The 25,942-nt window shown below is 35.8% G+C and overlaps 1 protein-coding gene across 1 annotated transcript in view; it reads right to left on the bottom strand.

Moving 5' to 3' along the window:
• Nucleotides 1-25,942, bottom strand: part of HFM1 (helicase for meiosis 1) — a 165,491-nt gene that overhangs the window by 119,746 nt on the left and 19,803 nt on the right. The window contains exons 6-8 of the mRNA XM_044674840.1: nt 1,626-1,696; nt 1,186-1,318; nt 532-683 (exon numbers count right to left, since the gene is read on the bottom strand). Of these exons, the coding sequence (XP_044530775.1) occupies nt 532-683; nt 1,186-1,318; nt 1,626-1,696 (356 nt within the window). The remainder of the gene's footprint in view (nt 1-531; nt 684-1,185; nt 1,319-1,625; nt 1,697-25,942) is intronic.

The following is a 25,942-nucleotide window of genomic DNA, read 5'->3' as shown; positions in this document are numbered from 1 at the left end:
AGCTTTTATCCAAAAAAAAACTGAACCTGTCCTGAAAAGAAAAATGATTTAAGGAATTTAATAGACTAGTCTTGCAAATGGGTTTAAAACAATCTACACCTCCTCACTTTTTTTAGTTGGCCCATAAAATTTTCACTGACTCCTCTGAGCATCTTTAATTCTGTTTTGTCAAGTTATACCAAGAGCTCTATCTCCTATGAAGTCATGGCTAGTTCAAACTAAAAAGAATACAGCAGAGATATTAACAAATGCAAATCTACCTAAAGAAAACACAATAAAAGCAAAATTTATGAGATGTATTAGGCTTATCACCTAATGCATTTTAGCCATTTTCAAAACTAACTTTTTATGTTATTTATTTTTTTCTCTATGCAAAATATTTTTGATATGAAGTTTGTGTATCTGGATTAATTTAGTGTATTTGAAGCCAACAACTAAGTGGTTTTTTTTCTATGAGCCATTCTTTTTGGAGTAAAGGAAAATGCATTTGTCTAATAACCAAATGATAAATAAATGATAAAGAATGCTTACTGGAGTTGTCATAATAATATGAGCATGCTGAATCTCAAACAGGTCATCCATGGCTGTATCTCCAGTAAGTTCTTTACAAGTCAATCCTATTGGCCCAAATTTTTTTTTCCAGTCATCAAAGCGCTGACTACATAAAGCTTTAATTGGTGCCACTGTAACAACAGAGAATTCTTAATTTTAAGAAAACAGACATTTCTTAGTATGTTAAAAATGATGCCTAAATTGTGACTGAAAATCTACATATAAGAATGTAAGGCAGCCAAAGCTCTAGTTCAAAGCAGCAGAATTATAAAACATAAATTTTCTATGTTCATTTTGGCTATCCTTTTAAAAATCATTAAATCTAAGTTTTCAAATCAAATTGTCTTAGGGTTTTTTTAAACTTATAACCCTGAAAAAGTCTTTATTGAAACTGATGTCACAATCAATTTATATGTTATTAGAAAAGAACTGAAGGGAACTTGGCTCTATCATTTCCCACATCCATAAATACTGAAAACAGTTAAAAGTAAACAGAGGAAAATATGGTATATTCTTGGATATTTATCAGGGAAAAACAACACGGTATTATTACTTGCTGAAGATATAATTTTTACTTCATTTATATTTTATTGTTATTAATAACTCAGTTTATGCAAGAGACAAAATACTTACTGTAAACAATTTTAACATTCAGCCAGGGTAGTGGTATTTCCATTAATAATCTTGTTATAGCAAGTTCAAATATTGCAGTTTTCCCAGAACCAGTTGGAGCACAAACCACAAAATTCCTATCTGTATAAAGAAGCTAGAGACACAATTCAGGCAATATAATGGGACTTTTAAAACACAGAATCAAGTTTTAAGTAAAAATAATGTAATAATACTACAAAAATTAAATTACAAACTTTAAAAAATATTAAAACTGAGAACTTGCCCAAGATTAAATACATATTATCACTAGCATTCAATATATAGCATTAACAATTTTTCAACTTGTTTTTATGAGAAAAAGATACAAAAAGCACCAGAAACCATTCTCCTCTACTCGAGTATAATATAAATTCATTAAATACAAACCAATGATACTGAATTAAAGAAAATCTTATACTTACATCATCCAAAGCCTTAGACTGTATATAGTTGAAATATGGAAATTCTTTGAAAATGCTTCTAAATTGTGCAGCTTAAGATAATATCAAGGAGTTAATGAATCAGAGAAACTTAGAGTAGGAAAATGTTTAATAATTCATTCCAGATATAAAGGAGTCACCTAATCACCTCTAAAAAATCTCTGACATGTAATCAGTAGCAGTGGCTTAAACATCTCCAGAAATGGAGCATATTACCTCAGTAAGCTGCCCATTTCCTGGATGGTTCTAATGATCATGTGTAGAGAGCCATAAACAAGCAATTTGATCTGTAATTCTTATCAGATCCAACTATAACTGATGATTATAACCAATTTTAACTTCTTTCATTATTCAAAGTTTTCCTGTCTAAAAATCATGTTATTTTGAAAAGAAGGGGGATATGTTGGGAGCTATTAAGAGAAATTAGAATCTCAAGTAGATATTTTTATCTGGACCCCCTCAAAAGATCAATACAGACCGGCAGAGCCGTGTATTATCTTTCCGCTCTATTTACGAGGCGAGACAGGTGTGGGATATCTAAGATAAAAATCTGAGATTCCTCTTTTGATTCCTTTCATAATTCTCACCTTCCTTCAAAATACATTATAGTCTTATTGAAAAAGCTTTGGGCTCTCAGCACTCCAGCAGGAGGGGGGCTAACTCTGTTCCCCTTTGCCCAAGAACACAGATGGCTGGTACGGCCAAGGCCGAACCCTTGGCAAGGCATTTTGCCCAGAATTAAAGTAAAATAATGAGGCTCAAAAAATTGTTTAATACATCAAGGCTGAGAAACTGATGGGGCTTTCCGACCTAACGGAGATGTCCCAGTCTCCACTTAAAGATAACACATGTAGTTGATAGTTTAGCATAGGTTTTTGTCTACGCCTTGGAGGCTTCTAAGGCTTTTGTTTTGACTATAGTAAAAATCTTGCTCTCTGTAACTGTGGGAAACTTTCTTGGCTTTTGGGGGAAGGGGATCTTTAATTTCCTTTATAATAAAGTGGCTACTTCAGTATTTCTTGAAGTACAATGAGCTAACAAGCCGTGCTTCCAATCTGTTTCATTCTTTGCGTCCGTCTGACGACCACCCAGGCCACTCAGATTAGTCTCTGGTTATAGAGTATCTATCTCTATAAATGGCACCCGAACAGGGACTTTTTGAGCAGAGCAAATCCTTTTCCCCCCAGCCAGAGCGCTTCCCAATTTCAGGTGGCTAGGACTCTCACCTATCCGTTTAGCGGCGGCTCACGGAGAAGAAAACGTGAGGAATTACGGGTGAGTAACTTTGATCTTTTATCTTTACACTTTGTTCTTTTAAAATACCATCATGGAGCACAGGGAATCAAAGGAAAGAACTCTTTTTATTGATACAACTAAGCTCATCCTCAGAAAATGAGGAGTAAAAGTTAGTAAAGAACAGCTCACTGAATTTCTTGATCTTATTCAAAATTGTAACCCATCGATTCCCTTAGAATTTTGGCAAAAAGTTGGCAATGATTTGAAAACTTATTGTATTGAGCATGGACTAGAACAAGTGCTGGAAAAAATTTCATTGGCTGCTGAAAAAATAACTTCGTTATCTGATCAAAATGCAGAGAATGAAATCTTTAAGGTTTCAGTGTTAGAATCAGAGGAGGAAAAGGCTCATCGTAAATCAAAACGGAGCTCTAAAAGGCGAAGGAAAAAGTCACAAGCAGCAGATCCTCCTCCACCTAAAAACCTCTCTTCCAAAGAGGAAAAAGAGATAAAAGCAGAGGAGCCTCTGCCACTTGAAACTCCAATTCTGCAGCTACAGCCCCAGAATATTGGGCTTGAAGGGGCAATTCAAAATGCTCAAAGGGATGGGGACATGTCATCATGCTTCCCTGTCATTTTTAAAGGAAATGGCTCTGATAATAGTGATGGAGAGAAGGAACCTTCAGTGGGAACCTCTCCCCTATAAAGTTTTTTTTTAAACCCTTAACTTCTGTGTATTGGTTCCTTGGTGGAAGAGTGGTAAGGGTGGGCAATGGGGGTCAAGTGACTTGCCCAGGGTCACACAGCTGGGAAGTATCTGAGGTCGGATTTGAACCTAGGACCTCCCATCTCTAGGCTTAGCTCTCAATCCACTGAGCTACTCAGCTGCCCCTCCCCTATAAAGTTTTAAAAGAAATTAAGATGGTCTGTAACTCTTATGGCCCCACCAATGACTAAATTTAATCCAAGAATTCATCCTAGCTTAGTCAGTTCCTTGCTAGAGTTACTCAATTTTCTGAATAATAAACTTTCTTTTTTCTCCAGATTTCTTTAGCAAGGAAAGATGTGATTTATTGATCTTTGATAGGATGTCATATATTTGTTAGAGTATGCATGAAATGCCCGGGAAATGTGTCCTTGATAAGTCTGTGTGTCTATATGTTGTGTCTATGTGTCTCTGATCAATTTGAATCTTAAGTTTTATTGTTGTGTTTGTCTGTGATCACAATGGAATTTTGAAGAAAATAAATCTCTCTCTTTCTCATTCATTCCGGAGGAATGGGAAAGACTGACAGAGGAGTTTGAGAAATTCAGAAAAATAACATCTCCAATGGATTTCTGAGTGTTTTAAACTCTAAAGGAATTTAATTGATTAAAAGAAATCATATTCTCTGCTCTCATTAAGGCGAGAATCAACAAGATAATTTGTCTACATTTCTTCTTCCATTTCTTACTGGCCATAAGAAAGGGAACAAAGAAATCATAAGACAATAACAGGGAAAAGATTTGATCCCACCACCAAATTCTATCAACAGGTTAAATACTGAGATATATATTTAATCAAATTTACCAAGGATTCTAAATGCAATCTAAGAAAAAATTTTATTCATACAGAAAAAGCAATAATTCTGAATTGTGTACTGAGGTACAGAAGTGCAATTTAAATCTTTTTTAGTTAATCAGAATCACCAGTTCTCCTAAATATTTAACCGAGAGTGGTAAAAACCTTTTGGACTGCCACAAGTTTAATCTACCATTAATCACACTGATGTTAGTGAAAATCTTAACTTATAAATTATTAAAACAATACAATTGACTTATATTTTGTAATCAGATCTCTTTAATCAGAGAATGATTCATGAGAAAATTTTAAGCCAAAATTGAATCATCCATGCTTCCTCAGTTTAGTAAGAAATAATTTTGGAAAGTCAAAAAACATAGTTCCTTTTCCTCAAAACTCACAGCCATTTCTCTAATTCATTAGGATACATGTTTGCTAAGAATTTGAATAGATACCGATGGTATAGTATAAATCTATTGACTACCAGTTAGAAAATGGAATTTCACTTAATTCTAAATATGCACAAACTTTATATTGAAGAAGTTATCTATTAAGACTTGCAGTGTGTAAAATATGGATTAAAACAATCAAATTTGCCAAAAATGCTTATCAAACTGAATTTGAGGATTGCAAATGATAAGTGCAAATTATATAAGGATACTAGTTCATGATTTAAAAGAAATATTTAATCAGGTATGTAGATTTGTCCTAAGGTATAGAGAGGCCAGACTACAGGTTTTATTCTTTTTTTAAGCAGAGGTCTGAAAGAATAACTGGTATATGTAGGAAACCTTGTTAAGAAGTTTTAATCAGGGACAATTTGGACGTAGTGAAGTTTAAATTAATATTCATTTGGAAGTGATAAATCATCAAGGTTTTAAAATAATTGCGCAAATTTTATAAGTGCAATAACTAAAGAGTTAAAGAGCACAGCCGTTTGAAAAGCGGCTGCAGCCTTGGACACGATTCAAAAATAATTTAACCCCTTCTACACATAGGAGGGAGAGTCTCTGACTATAAATATTTTCAGCAACAGTTTTTACTAACTCAAACTCAGTAAAGTAAAACAATTAATAAGAAGCTAATGTTAATTTTGTAACTTTCAGAAATCTGGTTCAATTTAAGTAGTTATCTCTATTTCAAATAATATTAGAAAATGCAAAAATAATTATTGTGACAACTTAAATTTGTGCTTTAAGTTACTAGATCCTAGCCAAATTATGTCTCCTATGTTCACTATTTCACTAGTCCTTAAAGATTAATTGAATAGGTTGGGATTAGAATTGAGATTATAATGTAATAGTCACAGCTATTAGGAAAAAGACAATTCAAATATTATTAATCTGTTATTATAAAATGTTATTGAAAGTTAACATGCATTATAACACAAGAAATTAATTTGTATTCTCATAATATTTGTGATTTGTAGTAGTGCATTCAAATCCAGAATATAAAATTATAACAAAATGCATAACCCTCATAATAATTTGATATCATTGTTAATATGTACTTGATTGTGATGACATTAATATTATTTTATTATAATATCTTTTACTTTGTAGTGATGTTGATGCAATAAAAACTAATAACAAACTTGACAATATTATAATGAATAATGCATTTAACTAGAAATATTAATCATCTCAGTAATCATAAGGGACCTGAAATAATACTATTATTTGTAAAAGTAGGAATATTCCAAGGTACCTGGTTGCAAATTTTGAAGTTTTAAAATCAATAACCTTTGAAGAGTAATTTTATATCGAGATCAAAACATGTAAATTTTACAAGTACAATAATTTAAATAGCCAAAAAAAAACCAACTGCTACATAGAAAAGGAATTTTCCTTACTTTTAAAAACTTAGAACTTCTAACAAACTTATTAACCCCTTCCTTACAGTAAATTTAGAACCTAAAGGGGTAATTAGCAACCTCATTGAATTTTGATGTGATACAGACAGAAATGTTGTAAGCAAAGCTATTACAAATATTGGGTTTTAATAAAATTGTTATTGAATGTTATCAAAACATGTACCTTACTTTGTGAAAACTGAAAACATATGTTTAAATGTAAACTATGTGTAAAAGCTATTTGTTAAAAATTTATCATGCCTATTTACAATAATATATGATTTGTATTGTGAACTAAAGTTTAAAGTAAACTGACCATTTCAATAAGTTAAGAGAATAACTAGCCCCTGCCTTAACCCTCTCTAATCAAGATAACAGTAATGAAAACTTAATTCCAATCAAAGTTGTTAACTCTTTTTCTGTATTATTAGAAAGAATTACCAGATAATTTAATTAAGAATTTGTTGGAAAAGAAAATTTGTTTATCATATTTTGTAACATTATAATTTTTCATTGTGTATGTAAATCTTGGAAACCTTTCAAATACTATTGGTAATAATTACTGTTTAAGGTAAAAGTCATTGGATTTGCAACTGATACTACTCATTTATGGATTATTGATTTGGATTCACCATTCAAAAGAAAGCTATCACTGATAAATAATCCTTGACTCTTACCTCAAGTCAAACAATGTTATACTCCCTTCCCTCCTTTTGCCATATTCAAAGCAAAGTAACATAATAATCGAGGCCCTGGAAATTTGAATATGTAAAGCAAGCCAATATGTTCCACTGTTTACTTAAGAAACTGTACCTATTCCAAGTGTTTTAAAGTTTAAATTCTTTTGAGAGTAATTTCAGGATAAGAAATTTGCCACCTCCCCAGAATCCAGACGATGAACCTGTTTGGAGAAGACACCATGAAAATGCCTTGCCAAGGGTTCGGCCTTGGCCGTACCAGCCATCTGTGTTCTTGGGCAAAGGAGAACAGAGTTAGCCCCCCTCCTGCTGGAGTGCTGATAGCCCAAAGCTTTTTCAATAAGACTATAATGTATTTTGAAGGAAGGTGAGAATTATGAAAGGAATCAAAAGAGGAATCTCAGATTTTTATCTTAGATATCCCACACCTGTCTCGTCTCGTAAATAGAGCGGAAAGATAATACACGGCTCTGCCGGTCTGTATTGATCTTTTGAGGGGGTCCAGATAAAAATATCTACTTGAGATTCTAATTTCTCTTAATAGCTCCCGACAATCATGAAGTTCATTCATATGTTCAACAAGCATTAAATGAGTAACTGATCCATTCAAAGCACTAGGCTGGGTGCTAGAAATAGAAAAAAGAATGTGACATAGATTCTACTCTTCAAAAAGCTTGCGATCTAAAGCAGCAAAAGAGCTTCAACACATGGGTTGATGCAGACATGGTTGGGGATGTGACACTACACAAGCATACCAATGCAACTATCAATAATATGTAAATAAGTCTTGATTGATCACACATGTTAAAACCAGTGGAAATGTGTGTTGGATATGGGGGGGGGGCAAAAAGGGATGAAGGGGAAAGTAAAAACAAGAATCATGTAACCATGGAAAATTTTTCTAAAAAAATAAAATATTAAAAATTAAAAAATAAATAAATAAAGCAGCAAAAGAAACATATACAAATAATGACAAAAGCAATATGAAAGCAAGTACAAAGGTAAGGTCCAGGCAAAATTCTATGAGAAATTTAAAGATGGAAAGAATACTTTTTTTTTTCCTACCTGAACTAATTATCTTTTTTTTTTTTGGAAAGAATACTTTTACCTGGAAGAGTAGAAATAAAGATTTCACTGGGGAGAAAAATCTGATTATAATTCTCATTTATGAGAATTTATCCTATACGCATCAAAAGCATTTTTGCTAAAGGGACGAGAAGGAAATAAAGTTTTATAAGTGATATTCTATGACATATCACACCTTTACAATCACAAAGATGTAGAAAACATAAGGGCCCATTATGTTCATTGCTTGTTGATTTATCGAAAGGTATCTGATCCAATATAATAAGATAATACCTAAAAAGGCTCTCCAACAAGATATCTCCCATATATATGTTAAAATTGTGTACAAGAGGGGCAGCTGGGTAGCTCAGTGGATTGAGAGCCAGGCCTAGAGACAGGAGGTCCTAGGTTCAAATCCAGCCTCAGCCACTTCCCAGCTGTGTGACCCTGGGCAAGTCACTTGACCCCCATTGCCTACCCTTACCAATCTTCCACCTATAAAGTCAATACACAGAAGTTAAGGGTTTAAAATAAAAAAAAATACAAAAAAAAATTGTGTACAAGTCCTTAAAATATTTAACAGAGATTATTTTGTTCAATGACCTTCTGATTTTTATTAAATGAAACATAAACTTCCCAAAGATGTTTGTCATTGTCAAAGAGGATAACCAGAAGAGAGTCTGAATACAAGAACATTTGCCTATAGATGTCGAGGACTTCCAGATGCTTCTCTTTGGAGATAACTCTCATGCTTATTTTATCAAGTCTCAAACCAATGCAGACCCTCCTAAATGAGATTCATAACCATTCAAAGGAGTTTGCCCTAACTATCCAGACTGGAAAAAAACAAGAGGGTGAGGAATACAAAGACTTAATAGACTTAATCTATCAGTATATTTTTCTTGGCAAAACATTATGCCTTGACAATGATTTGGATGCAGAACTGAACAGAAGAAGGGAAGAAGGTCGGATTGTTTTTGGTAAACTATGTAGTACTTTTAATGATGCTTAGTTAATTTCTTAAATAAAGACTCAAAAATTTAACATCGATATCTTTTTAGTGGTGCTTTATGGCTGAGTCACAGAATACCACAATTTCCAAAATATTAATTCCAAAAAGGAAGTAGAAAGACACAGGGTGAGTATGTGTAGGCTGTAGCACATGACTAACCAAGGAGTAGCATAAAGAATGTGATCAAAGAAATATGTATCACCAGAGAAGGTGGACGCTAGTCACAAACTAAGATTGCTTCTCCAATGCTGTGCCACCACGATGTTAAAAGAATCAGAAAAGAGGCCCCAGCACATTAGGTGGAATCCTTGAAGAAAATTTACAGAACATGAACTAGAATTATACACAAGATAAAATATCATGGATGTACTGTATTCTATGTTGTTAGAATAAACAAGTATTTATTAAGTACTTTCTATGTACTAAGCACAATGCTAAACATGGAGAGGAGCTTATATTAGAATATAGGGAATCGGCAAAAATGGGGAGTGGAGGCTGGGGGAAAATGTCAGGGTCTGAGAAATCACAAAGATAGTGAGTGGAACAATAGGGCAGTCCATTGACATACCCTATTCAGAGGTTGATGATAGCGTTGACTTTATGTTCTAGAGCAGTGGTTCCCAAATTTTTTTGGCCTACTGCCCCCTTTCCAGAAAAAAATATTTCTTAGTGCCCCCTTACAGTTATTCACCGCCCCCAAATGCACCTGTGGTCATCACTGTCCTCCTGGATCGCTGCAGCACCCACCAGGGGGGTGGTGGCACCCACTTTGGGAATCACTGTTCTAGAGCAAAAATTAGAATGGTTAAGGTGTTCAGAGAAAGTACACCAGGATGCCTGATCCCAGGGAGTTCAGGGCTGAGTGGTTTAACTCCTCCCAGGGATGGTTTCTGGAAGATTAAACAGCAGTAAAAAGGTAGAACATGGCCAGGGTGGAGACGAGGCTTTATGGTTCTTTCCACAGAATTCATATCTTTCCTCCTCCTAGGCAACAACTGGAGGGTGGTAGAAGATGGACAGGGTGAGAGGGAGTAAGTACTCAGACTGAGGTGATTACAGATTCAATGAAGTCTCAGAAGTACCATTTTAATAAGGAAATTAGGCTTTTGAACTCTTCCTTTCAAGACTGCTATCCCTTCAAAATAATCAGACACGCAAGCCAGTCTGAGAATTAGCAAAGTGCCTGGAGAGGCAGGTAAGTGCCACCTTCCTCAAATCTCAGTGAAGCAACCCAGCTATCTAGTACGAAGAGCATCAGGAAATAACAGCAGCTCCCAGGCCCCCAGGCACACTCAGGTCAGTCCCTGCTAGAGGCAGCAACTAACTGCCCTTGCTAAAGATATCATTCTACCCACCTCATTAGTGATAAGAGACTTCTTTCCAACCAAGTTCTTGATCCTCCCTCTCCAATGGTTCAACAGCAGAAACAGATTTGGTTTTAATAAATGAAATGAAACTAAGGATGTGTTTGTATATGCCGGATCTCTCATGTACACTCCAGCCGAGCTAGATTCCTTGCCATCTGGTTCCCCTGCCCACTGCATTCAAGAATCACTGATTCTGAATCTGTGTCCTCTTGTAAGTATCCTGCTCCTCCACAACTTTTCTAATCTTACTCCTTCTGTATCCCTGCCCTGGTGCTAGCTGGTTCAGCAACTCTGGCCTCTTTGCTGTTCCTTGAAACAAATCTTCCATCTTCCCACTCCAAGCATTTTCATGCATTGTCCTCCAGGCATGGAATCCTCTTCCCTCTCATCTCCTTCCAGCTTCCTCCAAATCAATCCCATCTAAAATCCCACCTTCTACAGGAAGCTTTTCTCAGTCCCTTCATTATAGAGCTCAATTCCCTCTGTTGATCCCCCCCCCCAATTTATCCTACATTTAACTTGTTTGTACATAGTTGTTTATATGTTGCATAAACATTAGACTATGAGCTCCTTGAGAGCAGGGGCTATATTTTGCTTTTCTTTGTGTCCTCAGAGATTAGTACATCAAACACACTAAATGTTAACTGACTGACTTCCTTTGTTTGTTTGATTTAACTGATTTACCAGAAACTTCTCTTATTTTTGAAATTGTCATATATTAGTAATATAGGCAGCCCAAAATATCTACCTGGGGGCTTTAATTATCCTGTTTAATATATGTATTTAGCAATTAACCATATTTCTGCCAAGTTTGTTTAAGTTGTTGCTGTATAGACAGTAACAGTATTTGTGCCAACATGGAAATTTAATTTTGTGCCTGTCAATACAGCCCTTTTGAAAGAATCTAATTTTTTCCTCTCAAAATGTCTCTTTTCATATGAAATATTTATTTGTAACAAGGTCACGAATGTGGATATCATGCTGGTTTTTCTCTCGTTAGGCAGTTCCACATCAATTTACATTCAGGAAAACTAATGTTTGCTTCAGACTAGATGAAGGATCAGTCTTTCTAGCTCAACAGAGAACTTGACTGCTAACATCATTTATTATCACCATCATCACTTGACACCACATTTTTGCTTTAGTCCAACAAACTCTCAGTGGTGTCACTGCAATTATATGTTATATCATGGGAAAAGGAAAGTTCTATGGAACTGAAAATGACAAGACTATTGTGGCAGGACCACTCTGAAAAACCCAGCATTGTTGAGAGCATTCAGCCATATTAAAATATTCAAAAAGGTTTTCAAGGTGATTTCTGGCTCAAGTACTCTACAAAATCTCAAATTATGTGAAATCCTTTCTATCTTTCCTACTTAAATATGCACTTCAAAGTAATAAAGCATAGAAGTCCAGTGGCTCTGACAACAAATGACCTTTCTATTAGGGAATAAATCAGTCTACACAGGTGTGGGTAGCTGTGTTTTAACTAACAGGGTCTTAATAAGAGAATTTTTTCACTAAGGAAATAAATCACCAAAAAAATTCTCAAAAATCATTCTCTTCATATTGTAATCTATCTTTCTAATGAAAAATTTGAAGAAAAAAACCAACTTTTCTTTATTATCATATAGGTGATGAAATAGTCTGCTGGAATTAGTTGTTAATCTAACTTCAATATCCCAATATAATTTAGATAGATGGCTATTGAGAAGGGAAATGGACCACTGACTCCCACCAGTTGTTATCAGGACTCCTGAAGCCCTTCTATTATATAATAATACTGTAACTCCTGTCCCAAATCAATTCTGATTTAAGGATATAGAGGTAATAGCTTAAGTGAAACTACAGGTGAGTATTATACAAGCAAGTGGGAAATTCCACAATTTACTATTAGAGTTCTTATGGACAGTCATTATCCCATGAATTTCTTTTTCAGATTTTGTAATCAAGAACATAGCTATAAGAAGAATACTTGTTTTTCTACTTTTTGTGGATCTTTTGATAGATTTCAGGCATCATCTATACATTATGTTTTATCAGTCAAATTAAAAATAATAAGGTAACATGGCTAATGTAGGATTTTTTTATCAGATTATGCAGATATACACTGAAGGCTAGGTTTTTTGGTTCTATTTTTCCTTCTAAATGGGGGGGGGTATTACACTAAAACAGGCAGATTATTTTTAAAAGCTATATTAATTGAAAAAATTTAAACAGCAAAAAAAATATTTCCAAGAGATTTCTTGCTACAAGAACTGTACTGAGAGTGTCTGAAGTAGTGGGCTCCAGGTCTTAATAAACTATTCACTCAAACTAATACCATGACACAGCTCTTTCTAGATGGACACTAAGTATTATATCCACAATTTTCAAGAAGGATTAGACCTAAAGCCCTGAAAGATTCCATATCAAATGGCTACACATTTACTCAAAGTTATATTGTTATTTCCTCTTCAATGGGATTTGGTTTCCAGGAGAAAGAAAAGTCTTATTAATGAGAAGGGAAGGGGAAGAAGCATTGTTACTCTCTGTTGCCAGCTGCCTTAGACTAGAGTCCCCCTTCCTCACTCACCCTTCTCAGAAATCCGGCCATCTTGTATCTCAATAGGATCAACTGAAACTTGAGGAAGGTTCTTCTTAAGCTGTAGCACCTAAAATTTAATATACTCCAGATGATGCCTGACCAGAGGAGAGTACAGTGAGATTGCCTTCTTGTTTGTGGAAACTGTGCCCATTAACATAACCTTCTTTTTTATATTCCATATCCCAAACCCTTTTCATACAATCTGCCATTTAACTATAACTTGAACAACTCATGGTTGGAAGGCTGGTTTTTTTTAACCAAGTATAAACTTCAAATGTATCCCTCTGAAATTTTGTTTCCATCCCTTGGTCAGGAACCTGTTATCCCTATATTTTAAAGAATGGTTCAGAAATCCAAATAATGTTCTCAGATACCATCTTCATAACTGACTGTTCACTTCCCATATTTTTCTTTCTCTTCTGAAGTCTTTACCATCAATTGGCAGCAATGTTAAATACACCACCTGTGCCCTTAAGGGGATTTGGGGCAGGATGTCAAAATCCCAATCAAGGCTTTATGCTTAAATACATTTCTCCTCACAAGAATCAAGAAGAATAGGAATTATTCATTAGGCTTAAAAAGTTTTAGAAAACTCTCCATTGCATTATAAGATACAATCCCAAGTAGGAGGAGGAAAGTCCTCTTTATTGTTTGTCACTTTGACCATGAGTGGTCTCACTTGCCCTCAATAAGTCACCAACTACCACTACTTGCTGCTTTTTCCTTTAAATCTTATTGGATATACTCTCTTCTGAAGGCATCTAAAGGCTTCACATCATCATTACATGGAGCACAAAAAGCTAATTCCCCCTGGGAGAACCAAATTCTCCTTCTTTAGGAAGAGATTCAAAGCTAAAATTTGGTTTTAAATGTATAGTGGCCCTTCTTCCCTTCCTTTTCTCTATTATATTCTACAACCTGCCAATCTAACCAGGTTAGGATTCCCCTCTGCCTCTTCAGACTCCTTTTCTTCTTTATTTTCTTTTAAAAGTGCTTCATTCTTGCTGATGACCTTGAGAAAAGAGACGCAGTACCTCTAGACATTCTACCTTATAATCTGGATAAGATACCAACTTGGTACATATGAGCCATTACTTGTCACTGGCAGAAAAAAAAAGCACCCTCTCAATTTAATTCCTCTCACAATTTCACTGAGCAATTTACCTTGCCTTCAATACTTGCTAGAAGCATTATCTTCAATCCTCTATCATTCTTGTTGGTAACCCTTATAGCTAACTATCCTTGCATTCTACCTATTTTACAAGCCTATTTACTACTCTGGGGCTTTGTCACTTGGGACTCCTTTTCTTATGATAGAAAGCCTATTTGCTCAGCTGCCTCTGATTAGAGATGAACAGATTCCTGGAAAGTCCAAATTCAATCAGAAATTATCTTCATCAGTCATATCTGAGAGTTTCAACTAGAAATTAAATTACCATCCCTTTCACATTACCATTCCCTTTTTCCTATCTTTTCAATAGGATAAACATTTATTAGGCCTTGGGCTAAGGTTGGGGATACAAACAATAACAAAAAGAAGAAAGATAGTCCCTGCTCTCAAGGCACTTACAATTGAAGGGAAGAAAACAATATAAAAAAGAGGTTGAAAAGAGGGGAGTGGAATACCAGAGAGTATCCTGTAGGGACATAATAAAGGTGATGGTGGAGTCAAAACTTCTATAAAGAGAGGTTAAAAGAGAAGTTTTCTGCTCTGCCTTCCAGCCCTCCAGCCCTCCCAGATCATTCTCTTGTTGTAGAACAGGGGCTTGGGTAGCTAAATGAAAACTATGAACTATGCCATGCAGGGTTACCTTAGATGGACATATAGTAGAGAGTTCTGACAAAAGATGATCCATTGGAGAAGAATGTGAAGAAGAATTAAGATGGCTCTTGATAAGAGTGAAAAAAAATTGTGTAAAAGCTGGCTTGAAGTTAAACATAAAAAAATTAAGATCTTGGCAACTGGTCCCATTACTTCTTTATAAACAGAGGGAAAAGAAATAGAAGCAGTGTAAGATTTTATATGCTTGACTTCAAAAATCACTGCAAATGGCAACTGCAGCTATAAAATTAAAAAATTCTTTCTCCTTCAAAGAAAAGCTATGACAAATCTAGAAAACATACTACAGAGCAGAGACATCACCTTGTTGACAAAGGTCTGAATAGTCAAAGCTATGGATTTTCCAGTAGCATTGTATTGCTATGAGGCTTGGATTGTAAGGAAAAATGAGAACCACAGAACTGACACTTTCAAGTTATGATACTAAAGAAGACTTTTTAAAGTCCCTTGGGCAGCGAAGAAATCAAATCAGTCAATACTTAAATTAATTCAGATCATTCACTGGAAAGCCAAATACTGAAGCTGAAGCTTTAGCCCCATAATGAGAAGACAGAACTCACTGGAAAAGACCTTGATGTTGCAATTGTTTAAAGGCAAAAGGAGAAAGGGACATCAGAGGATGAAATGGATAATGTCATGGAAGCAGCAAACATGAGCTTGAACAGATTTTGGGAGATAGTGGAGGAAAAAAGGGCCTGGTGTACTATGGTTCATGGAATCATGAAGAATTGAACATGACCAAATGGCTGAACAACAAGTCCTCCAATTAGAGAAGCAAAAGCAATTGAGGGTATTCAGATATAGGTCTCCCTATTTATTAGCTATTTCCCTGTTGTCTAAAAACATGCCCAATTCTCCTTCATCCTTCAAATATCTTTAGATATTCCCATCTCTGCTAGCAATCATAGGTTAACTCTTTGAAAAAGCTCTCTATATACCCAAACTCTGGTTTCCAATCTCAACATTCAGCTTAAAATGTTCTCTCTAAAAATACCAATAATCACTTAATTGCCAAATCTAATAGCCATTTCTCAATCTTCAATCTTTTCAACTTCCTTGCAGCATTTGATACTTCTAAGTACCTTTTCCTCTTGCATATTGTCTTCTTTGGGGATTTTTGTGATATTGTCTTCTTTCTTGGTTCTCTTGCTACTGTCTAATCACACCTCTTTCTCCTTTGTTGTGCGATTCATACATGAACACACACATATAAAATGCACCCTCACTAGGGGAATGTATCACAATACTCAGTCTTAGAAACTATTCTCTTTTCTCTACATACTCTCTTCCTCTTCCTCTTAATTTTTTTCCCAAATCACCAAAAATCTACCTTTTCTCCCAATTTATAAATGAAAAAGTTAGAAAAAATGTCCTTGCTATATACATGTTATAATACATGTTATAGCCAAGCAAAACACATTTTCACATTTGTCATGTCCAAAAATAAATGTCTTAATCTTTATCCTGAATATTTTGCCTCTCAATAAGTGAGTTGGACAGCATGTTTCATTTTTAGTCCTCTGGAATCATGGTTGGTCACTAATTAGAGTTTCAAAGTTTTAAACTTTTTTTTTTAACTTTGATGTTATAATTGTGTAAATTGTTTGGATTTTACTCACTTCAAGCTGCATCAGTTCATACAATTCTTTCTAAAGGCTTTGCTGAAACCATCCTCTTCATCACTTCTTTTAGCACAGTAGTATTCTATTACATTTAAACTGAGATTCAGAAAGGTTGTGTGTTGTCCATGGTCACAATTAGCTGGTATGAGAGGTGGGATTTCAGTCCAAGTCTTCCTCACTTCAACTCCCACACTTAAAGTACTATACAAGCAGTCCTCAAACTTTTTTGTATGGGTGCATGGGTATTCAAAGAGGAGTAGCATTTCTGGTGGGAGGGCTTGCCAAGCATTCTTCAGGGCTACTCATCTACCTTTGGTGTCCACCTGGTACTCAACTCTCACTTGTAGCTCCAATAAGCTATATCATGTGTAGCAGCCACACTTTGGTAAAAAACCATCTTGACATACAGGCTAAACCAAATCAGGTTAAGAGTAACCAATGGGCCACAAACTCATTGGTGAGTAAGGAAGGTGTCTACCCTAAGCATGTGAAGACTTCCTCTTGTGGAATGGGTGGATGAGAACAATTTGCTTCAATGACTATCAAAGCTTCTGAAGCAGGTACTGTGGAATAATTAGACCTTGGTCAGAGATAGAAGATAGCAAGGTCATCTACTACATCCTGGGTCATCACCAATTATCCTGATTTGTGTCTTCTCACAGGGTTTTAATGACTGGAAGAGAGAATTAGGCTGATGACTTTGTGCAACTCTTCCTCACTTAAATCCAATTCATGGAAAAATCAAGACCTTGTCCCATGATGCCACACTGGTCTTTGAAAATGAAAGATGAACAATAATTCTATCATATTTACATACTGTAACAAATATTGCCATTTCTATTTTAGAAGTTTTCATTTTTGTATTATTGTCCTTTTCTGAGTTTGTAATTTTGGCCACCTCTTTTGTTGAAATATTTTTCTAGCATTTTGCTTTTTCTCTGTCTTTTGCTAATTTGGGGGTTATTTTTCCCTTCATTTTGTCTACATGCTGAAGCTTAACTCTATCCCTAGGCTGAAGGGAGTACTGTTCAACACCTGGAATGGTCTCAGCTGTTTGGGTCTCAGACTGCAGAGGCAGCTTGGTTGGCCTGCTGTGTGGAGGTTTGCAGCTATTCAGTTCAGCTGGTTTAAATTGGGTTTTACCCAGTCATCCTGAGGCTAGAACCTGTTGGGCTGAGCTCCTCCCACTGCTGTCTGTGCTGGGACATACCCAGCCTCTGTTCCTGCTGGACTATGCAGGGCTACTTTCTGCCCACTGCCACCTGTTTTGTGTTGCATTGATTTCCACTCTGACCCCATAGAGGCTAGCGTGAGAATTAAAATTATGAGATTGGCCTTAAATTAATAAAGTTTATTAGAATCACTTGGATAGGTAAAAGATCAGAAAAAGGTAGAAAAATAAGAGTAAATTAGTCTAATCTAACTATCATGTGGGTGCTCTCAGACTGACCTCCAGCAACAGCTTTCTTGGCCTGTCACCAGAAAGAGAGTGAATATTTCTTCGACTGTCTCTTTTATCCTCTCTCTCACTTTTGGGTCAAATAAGTCATGTCTGGATCAAGTTCATGGGTGACAGTCTCATGACCTTCATGTAGGTGATGCAAACTAACACAGACTCACATAGACTCAAATGACCTAATTTACAATGATTTCCTTCACACAGTCCTGGCTTCTGTTATGAGGACATACAGGACACAAGAGGAGCTGAAGTTGTATTATTTAGAAAATCAGAGAAGCACTGTTGTTAGCTAAGATATGGGAGTAGGGATTGCTTCTCACACCAGACTGGCAAGGCTTACCTGAATAAGTTAGAATTCTCAAGATTGACCTCAAACTCTAGTAACAGCTCCTAGCTGCCGGTTGGCTTAAAGGTTAACTAGGAAGAAGTTCTGGACTTCCTGGGACCTTAACAATGTTTATGGGTTTAGCACCAGCTTGATCTAGATGTAATTTGATCAGCTAGGTTGTTACAACAATCTGACTACAATGTCTTCAATAAAGTAAGTTGTCACTTCTGGGTAAAGATGGCTGCAGAGTAGAAGCAGGGCGCTTTTCTCTCCTCACCAACCCATATAGCATACCTCCAAAGGACAAAAAAACCAAATCCAGATGAAAGAAGGGACCCCACAACAGGGTGCAGTATCGAAGGTATGTGGGATTTGGGCACTTCCACACTATAAGCGTGGGAGTGGGGCTGAGAGAGGCAACTGACAGTGGAAGCAGCTCAGCGAGGTGAGACTCAGGGGAAAACCTCAGGTGGAGGAGCAAGTGTGGACCAATTTCCAGGCTCTGGGCAGCCGATTAGGACCACGAGGGCTTGACCCTGAAAACACCTAGACCAGAGACCCCAGGAGGCCGGGGAGCACAGACTTTGGGTACAGGAATGAGGCTGAGAGGGGCCATGGACAGCAGAGGCCTAGCAGACTTTTGAAGCCAGGAGACTTGCAAAGTAGCCTCAGGCAAAAACTGTTCCTTAGCTCCATACAAAGAGAATCTGCCTGCCTTATTCAGACTTCTGGCTGAGAAAGCATAATGATGCTAAGCAAGGCCCAAGAGATAACCACCAAAAAGACCAAGAAAAAAGCTCTAACACTTGATAACTTCTGCACAGAAAAAACCCAGAAAACAGAAAAGGACAAACAACTAAAGACATCCAAACCTTCCTAAAAAATGAATATTGGTCACAAGCTCTTGAAGAGTTCAAATCTGAAGTCATGAAAAAGATGGAAGATATCTGACAAGAAAATAACAGTTTAAAAGGAAGAATTTTGCAATGGGAAATTGAGGTTCAGAAATCAAATGAAATGATAAGCAAATTGAAGACCAGAAATGACTGGCTGGAAGACATGAAGAGCCAGATAGACCAGATTGAAAAGGAAAACCACAAGATTATAGCTGAAAACCAGTCTTTAAAGGCTAGAATTGGGCAAGTAGAAGCCAATGATCTCACAAGATAGCAAGAATTAACGAAGCAAAATCAAAAGACTGACAAAATAGAAGGAAACATGAAATATCTCAATGAGAAGATAATAGATCAAGACAACAGGTCTAGAAGAGACAACTTGAGAATTATTGGTCTTCTGGAAAAATCAGAGAGAAATATCAGAGGAAAATATCAGAGAGAAATATCAGAGGAAAAATCAGAGAGAAATCTAGATATCATACTACAAGAAATTACCCAAGAAAACTGCCCAGATGTCCTTGAACAAGAGAGCTAAATAGACATCGAAAGAGCACATAGAACATCCTCTACACTAAATCCTCAGAAGACAACCTCCAGGAATGTAATAGCTAAATTCAAAAACTTCCAAGTTAAGGAGAAAATATTACAAGAAGCCAGAAAGAAACAATTCAGATATCAAGGAACACCAGTCAGGATTACACAGGATCTGGCAGCCTCCACACTACAAGACTGCAAGGCTTGAAACATGATATTCAGAAAGGCAAGAGAACTGGGTCTACAACCAAGGATCACCTACCCATCAAAACTGACTATATACTTCCAGGGGAAACTATGAGCATTCAACAAGATAGAAGATTTCCAAGTATTTGCACAGAAAAGACCAGGACTAAATGGAAAGTTTGATATCCAACTATAAAAACCAAGAAAAACATGAAAAGGTAAATAAGAAAGAGAGGGGAAGAAAGAAAACTCTTATCTTTAAATTACCTTCTTCAAGGGCTTCAATAAGATCAAATTATTTGTATTCCTATATGGAGAAATATTATGTGTACTTCTAAAAAATTGTACTCACTATTATAGTAACTAGAAGAATTAGTCACAAGGGGAGGTTGGAGTACTAAATGGTCTAAGATGATATGGGGTGGGGGGGTAAAAAGTGTGAGGGGGGAAGAGAAGATGGCACCAAGAGTAACTTGAAGGAATAAGAAAAATAGGATAATCTATACCACACAAAGGGGGCATGGGAAGGGGAGGGGATGAATACTATTATAAGAAGGAGAGGAAGAAAGCATTAATAGGTAATACTTAAATCTTACTCTCAGCAGAATTAATCCTGAGAGGGAAGAGTAGCTAGATCCATTGGGATATCAAATTCTATCTAACCCTATGGATAAAGTCAGAAGGGATAAACCAAGGGGGTCAGTGGGTTGGGGAGTTTATAAAGGGAGGGGAAGAGAGGGAGTAGGAAATTCATTAGGCCTTAAAAATAATGAGAGGGGAAGGGAGGGGGTGGAAAGGGTAGTAAACAAAGGGAGGAGACAAGGGGGACTGATTTAAAACAAACCACTGGTTTAAAAGGAAATAGCATAAGAAGAAGAAGTAGAACTAGGAGAAGATACCAAAATGTTAGAGAATACACAGCTGATAATTATAACCCTGAATGTGAATGGGATAAACTCTCCCATAAAACAGAAGCAAATAGCAGAGTGGATTAGAAAAAAAATCCTACCATATGTTGTCTACAAGAAACACACATGAGGCAGGTGGACATACACAGGGTTAAGGTCAATGGCTAGAGGAAAATCTTTTGGACTTCAATTTTGAAAAAGAAGGCAGGAGTGGCAATCATGATTTCTGATAAAGCCAAAGTAAAAATAGATCTGATTAAAAGAGATAGGGAAGGTAATTACATCCTGATAAAAGGGAGTATACATAATGAGGCAATAACAGTACTCAACATGTATGCACCAAATGGTATAGCATCCAAATTTCTAAAGGAGAAACTGTTAGAGCTCAAGAAGGAAATAGATAGTAAAACTATACTAGTGGGAGATCTAAATATTCCTCTTTCAGATCTAGATGAATCAAACCAAAAAATAAACAAGGAAGAGATAAGAGAGGTGAATGAAATCCTAGAAAAATTAGATTTAATAGATATGTGGAGAAAAATAAATAGGGACAAAAAGGAATATACCTTCTTTTCAGCTGCACATGGTACATTCACAAAGACTGACTATGTACTAGGGCATAGAAACATGATAAACAATTGCAAAAGAGCAGAAATAATAAATGTAACCTTTTCAGATCATAATGCAATAAAAATAATAATCAGTAAGGGCACATGGACAAGTAAATAAAAAACTAATTGGAAATTAAATAATATGATTCTCTAAAATCAGATAGTTAAAGAACAAATCATAGAAACAATTAATAATTTCATTAAAGAGAATGACCTTACCAAAATCTGTGGGATGCAGCTAAAGCAGTACTCAGGGGGAAATTTATATCATTGAGTGCATATAATAACAAATTAGAGAGGGCAAAGATCAATGAACTGGGTATGCAAATAAAAAAATTAGAAAAGGAACAAATCAAAAATCCCCAGTTAAAATCTAAATTAGAGATTATAAAAATCAAAAGAGGAATCAATAAAACTGAAAGTAAAAGAACTATTGAATTAAAAAATAAAACCAGAAGCTGGTACTTTGAAAAAATAAATAAAATTGACAAAGTACTAATCAATCTAATTTAAAAAAGGAAAGAAGAAAACCAAATTATCAATATCAAAGATGAAAAGGGAGACCTCACCTCTAATGAAGAGGAAATCAAGGCAATCAATAAAAACTATTTTGCCTAATTATATGGCAAATATAGCAATGTAGGGGATATAGATGAATATTTAAAAAAAATATAAATTGCCTAGATTAACAGCAGAAGAAATAGAATAATTAAATAATCCAATATCATAAAAAGAAATTGAACAAGCCATCAAAGAACTCCCTACGAAAAAATCCCCAGGACCAGATGGATTCACAAGTGAATTCTATCAAACCTTCAAAGAACAACTAATTCCAATACTATACAAACTATTTGACACAATAAACAAAGAAGGAGTTCTGCCAAACTCCTTTTATGACACAAATATGGTACTAATCCCAAAGACAGGTAGATCAAAAACAGAGAAAGAAAACTATAGACCAATCTCCCTAATGAACATAGATGCAAAAATCTTAAACAGAATACTAGCAAAAAGACTCCAGCAAGTGATCATGAGGGTTATTCATTATGACCAGGTGGGATTTATACCAGGAATGCAAGGATGGTTCAATGGTTCAACATTAGGAAAACCATCCACATAAATGACCATATCAACAAGCTAACAAACAAAAATCACATGATTATCTCAATAGATGCTAAAAAAGCCTTTGACAAAATACAACACCTATTCCTACTGAAAACACTAGAAAGTTTAGGAATAGAAGGGCCTTTCCTAAAAATAATAAATGGTATATATCTAAAACCATCAACAAACATCATCTGCAAAAGGGATAAATTAGAAGCATTCCCAATAAGGTCAGGTGTGAAACAAGGATGCCCACTATCACGTCTATTATTTAACATTGTACTAGAAACACTAGCAACAGCAATTAGAAAAGAAAAAGAAATTGAAGGTATTAAAATAGGCAATGAGGAGACCACACTATCACTCTTTGCAGATGATATAATGGTCTACGTTAAAAATCCTAGAGAATCAACTAAAAAGTTAGTGGAAATAATCAACAATTTTAGCAAAGTTGCAGGATACAAAATAAATGCACATAAATCATCAGCATTTCTACATATTTCCAACACATCACAGCAGGAAGTTAGAAAGAGAAATTCCATTTAAAATCACCCTAGACAATATAATATACTCAAGAATCTATCTGCCAAGAAAAACACAGGAATTATACGAACACAATTAAGAAACCCTTTCTACACAATTAAAACTAGATCTAAATAATTGGAAAAACAATGAGTGCTCATTGGTAGGATGAGTTAACATAATAAAAATGACCATCCTAATCAAATTAATTTACCTATTTAATGCTATACCTATCAAACTACCAAAAACTTTTTTTTTACTGAATTAGAGAAAACTATAACAAAGTTCATTTGGAAGAACAAAAGACCCAAGAAGATCAAGGGAAATAATGAAAAAAAAATATGAAGGAAGGTGGCCTAGCAGTACCAGATCTTAAACTGTACTATAAAGTAGTAGTTATCAAAACAATATTGTACTAGCGAAGAGACAGAAGGGAAAATCAGTGCAATGGACTAGGGGTAAGAGACCTCAGCAAGACAGTCTTCGATAAATCCAAAGATCCCAGATTTTGGGACAAAAACCCACTATTTGACAAAAACTGCTGGGAAAATTGGAAAACTATGGGAGAGATTGGGCCTAGATTAACATCTCACACCCTATACCAAGATAAACTCAGAATGGGTGAATGACTTGAATATAAAGAAGGAAACTATAAGTAAATTAGGTGAACACATACTTGTCAGATCTCTGGGAAAGGAACGATTTTAAAACCAAAGAACAATTAGAAAAAAATCACAAAATGTAAAATAAATAATTTTGACTACATTAAACTAAAAAGCTTTTGTACAGACAAAACCAATGCTACTAAAATTAGAAGGGAAGCAGCAAATTGGGAAAAAATCTTTATAACAAAAAACTTAGACAAAGGTCTAATTATTCAAATATACAAGGAGCTAAATCAATTGTACAAAAAATCAAGCCATCCCCCAATCAACAAATGGGCAAGGGACATGAATAGGCAATTTTCAGATAAAGAAATCAAAACTATCAATAAGCACATGAGAAAGTGTTCTAAATCTCTAATAATTAGAGAAATGCAAATCAAAACAACTCTGAGGTATCACCTCACACCTAGCAGATTGGCTAAAATGACAACAGGGGATAGTAATGAATGTTGGAGGGGATGTGGCAAAATTGGGACATTAATGCATTGCTGGTGGAGTTGTGAACTGATCCAACCATTCTGGTTGGCAATTTGGAACTATGCCTAAAAGGCTTTAAAAGACTATCTGATTTTTGATCCAGCTATAGCACTGCTTGGATTATACCCCAAAGAGATAATAAGGAAAAAGACTTGTACAAAAATATTTATAGCTGCATTCTTTGTGGTGGCAAAAAATTGGAAAATGAGAGAATGTCCTTTGATTGGGGAATGGCTGAACAAATTGTGGTATCTGTTGGTGATGGAATACTATTGTGCTCAAAGGAATAAAGAACTGGAGGAATTCCATGTGAACTGGAATGACATCCAGGAATTGATGCAGAGAGAAAGGAGCAGATCCAAGAGTACATTGTACAAAGAGACTGAGAGACTGTGGTACAATTAAACATAACGGACTTCTCTACTAGCAGCAATGCAAGGATCCAGGACAATTCTGAGGGATTTGTGGAAAAGAACGCCACCCACACTCAGAGGAAGAACTACAGGAGTGGAAACACAGAAGAAAAACAACTGCTTGAACACATGGGCTGATGGGGATATTATTGGGGATGTAGACACTAAACAATAACTCTAGTCCAACTATCAATAATATGGAATTAGGTCTTGAGCAATGATACATGTACAACCCAATGGAATTGTGCAGCTAAGGGAGTGCGGCTAAGTGGGGTTAGGGAGGTTTGGGGAGAGGGAAAGAACATGAAATATGTAACTATGGGAAAATATTCACAATAAAAGTTTAAAAAATAAAATAAATAAGGTAAATTGTCAAACTCTTGAATAAGACTATTAGAGGCTTGAAGATTAAGTAGGTTTATTTGGGTAATTTGGCAGGAAGGTAAACTGGGAGATGGGAGAGAGGGAAGTAGGTGAACCCTGATTAATCTTGCCTAAAAAGTATAATAAGTTATATAAATATTTAGATATTAAGATGTCCTAGTTGAAGAGATTCAAAGGACTTTGAGAGTCTCCCTTGACTCTGAAATTTAGTATGGAATCTGTTTGATGCTGAGCCCAGGGAACTATGAAATCTCCCTGGGTCAGAGGCTGTTATTGATTCTTGATGGTTTAATAAGATGATCTTATTTGATAAAGTTCAGTGGCCTATCAATACTAAGATTATTGATATAGTTAGCAATGTAGTTAACCCTGCTTGCCTGCCTATATCAATCTCCTTCCTCCTGGGGCCCAGACAGCAAACACCCTCTTGCCTCCCAACCCAAAAAATAAGTAGGATTCAGGGGTCTGTGCACCTCAATTTATACTTCGTTCCTAACTGTCAGATTGGCACATGCCCAGGGCTGCTTTGCCAGGTTCTGAGTTCTAAAGGGGCAAACTGCTTTCTGCACCTACAGAAAATGTCTAACTGTTTCTATACACAACACTTCCGGTCAAACGGTTGAGATGAGGTCAAGTGTGAGACTCCAGAGGAGTAAATTTCCTTCACACACTAGACTAAGCCAGTTATGCTCTTTTCCTCTGCTTTGAGCTATATTGCCCCCGAGTTCCCCTGAGGTTCTCCCCTTGAACCCCAGTGAAATGAGACCTCCTTGCTTTCTCTTGTCCTTGGTCTGGGCCAGAGTATTGCTTCATCCCTTATTCTACTGGTTATGCTTCTCCAGTATTCATTTTGACATATTTTTGTTCTTCATTTGGAGGGTTGTTGGCAGGTTTTGAGTATTTCTTACTTCACCATCTTAGCCTGATCCGCCTCTGCTGCTACCACTACCATTTCCACTGCTACTGCCCCAT

The sequence above is a fragment of the Gracilinanus agilis genome, chromosome 4 (genome assembly GCF_016433145.1).
Source record: "Gracilinanus agilis isolate LMUSP501 chromosome 4, AgileGrace, whole genome shotgun sequence".
NCBI lineage: Eukaryota > Metazoa > Chordata > Mammalia > Didelphimorphia > Didelphidae > Gracilinanus > Gracilinanus agilis.
The sequence above is the reverse complement of the archived record's forward strand: the minus strand, read 5'-3'. Positions and strand labels throughout refer to the sequence as shown.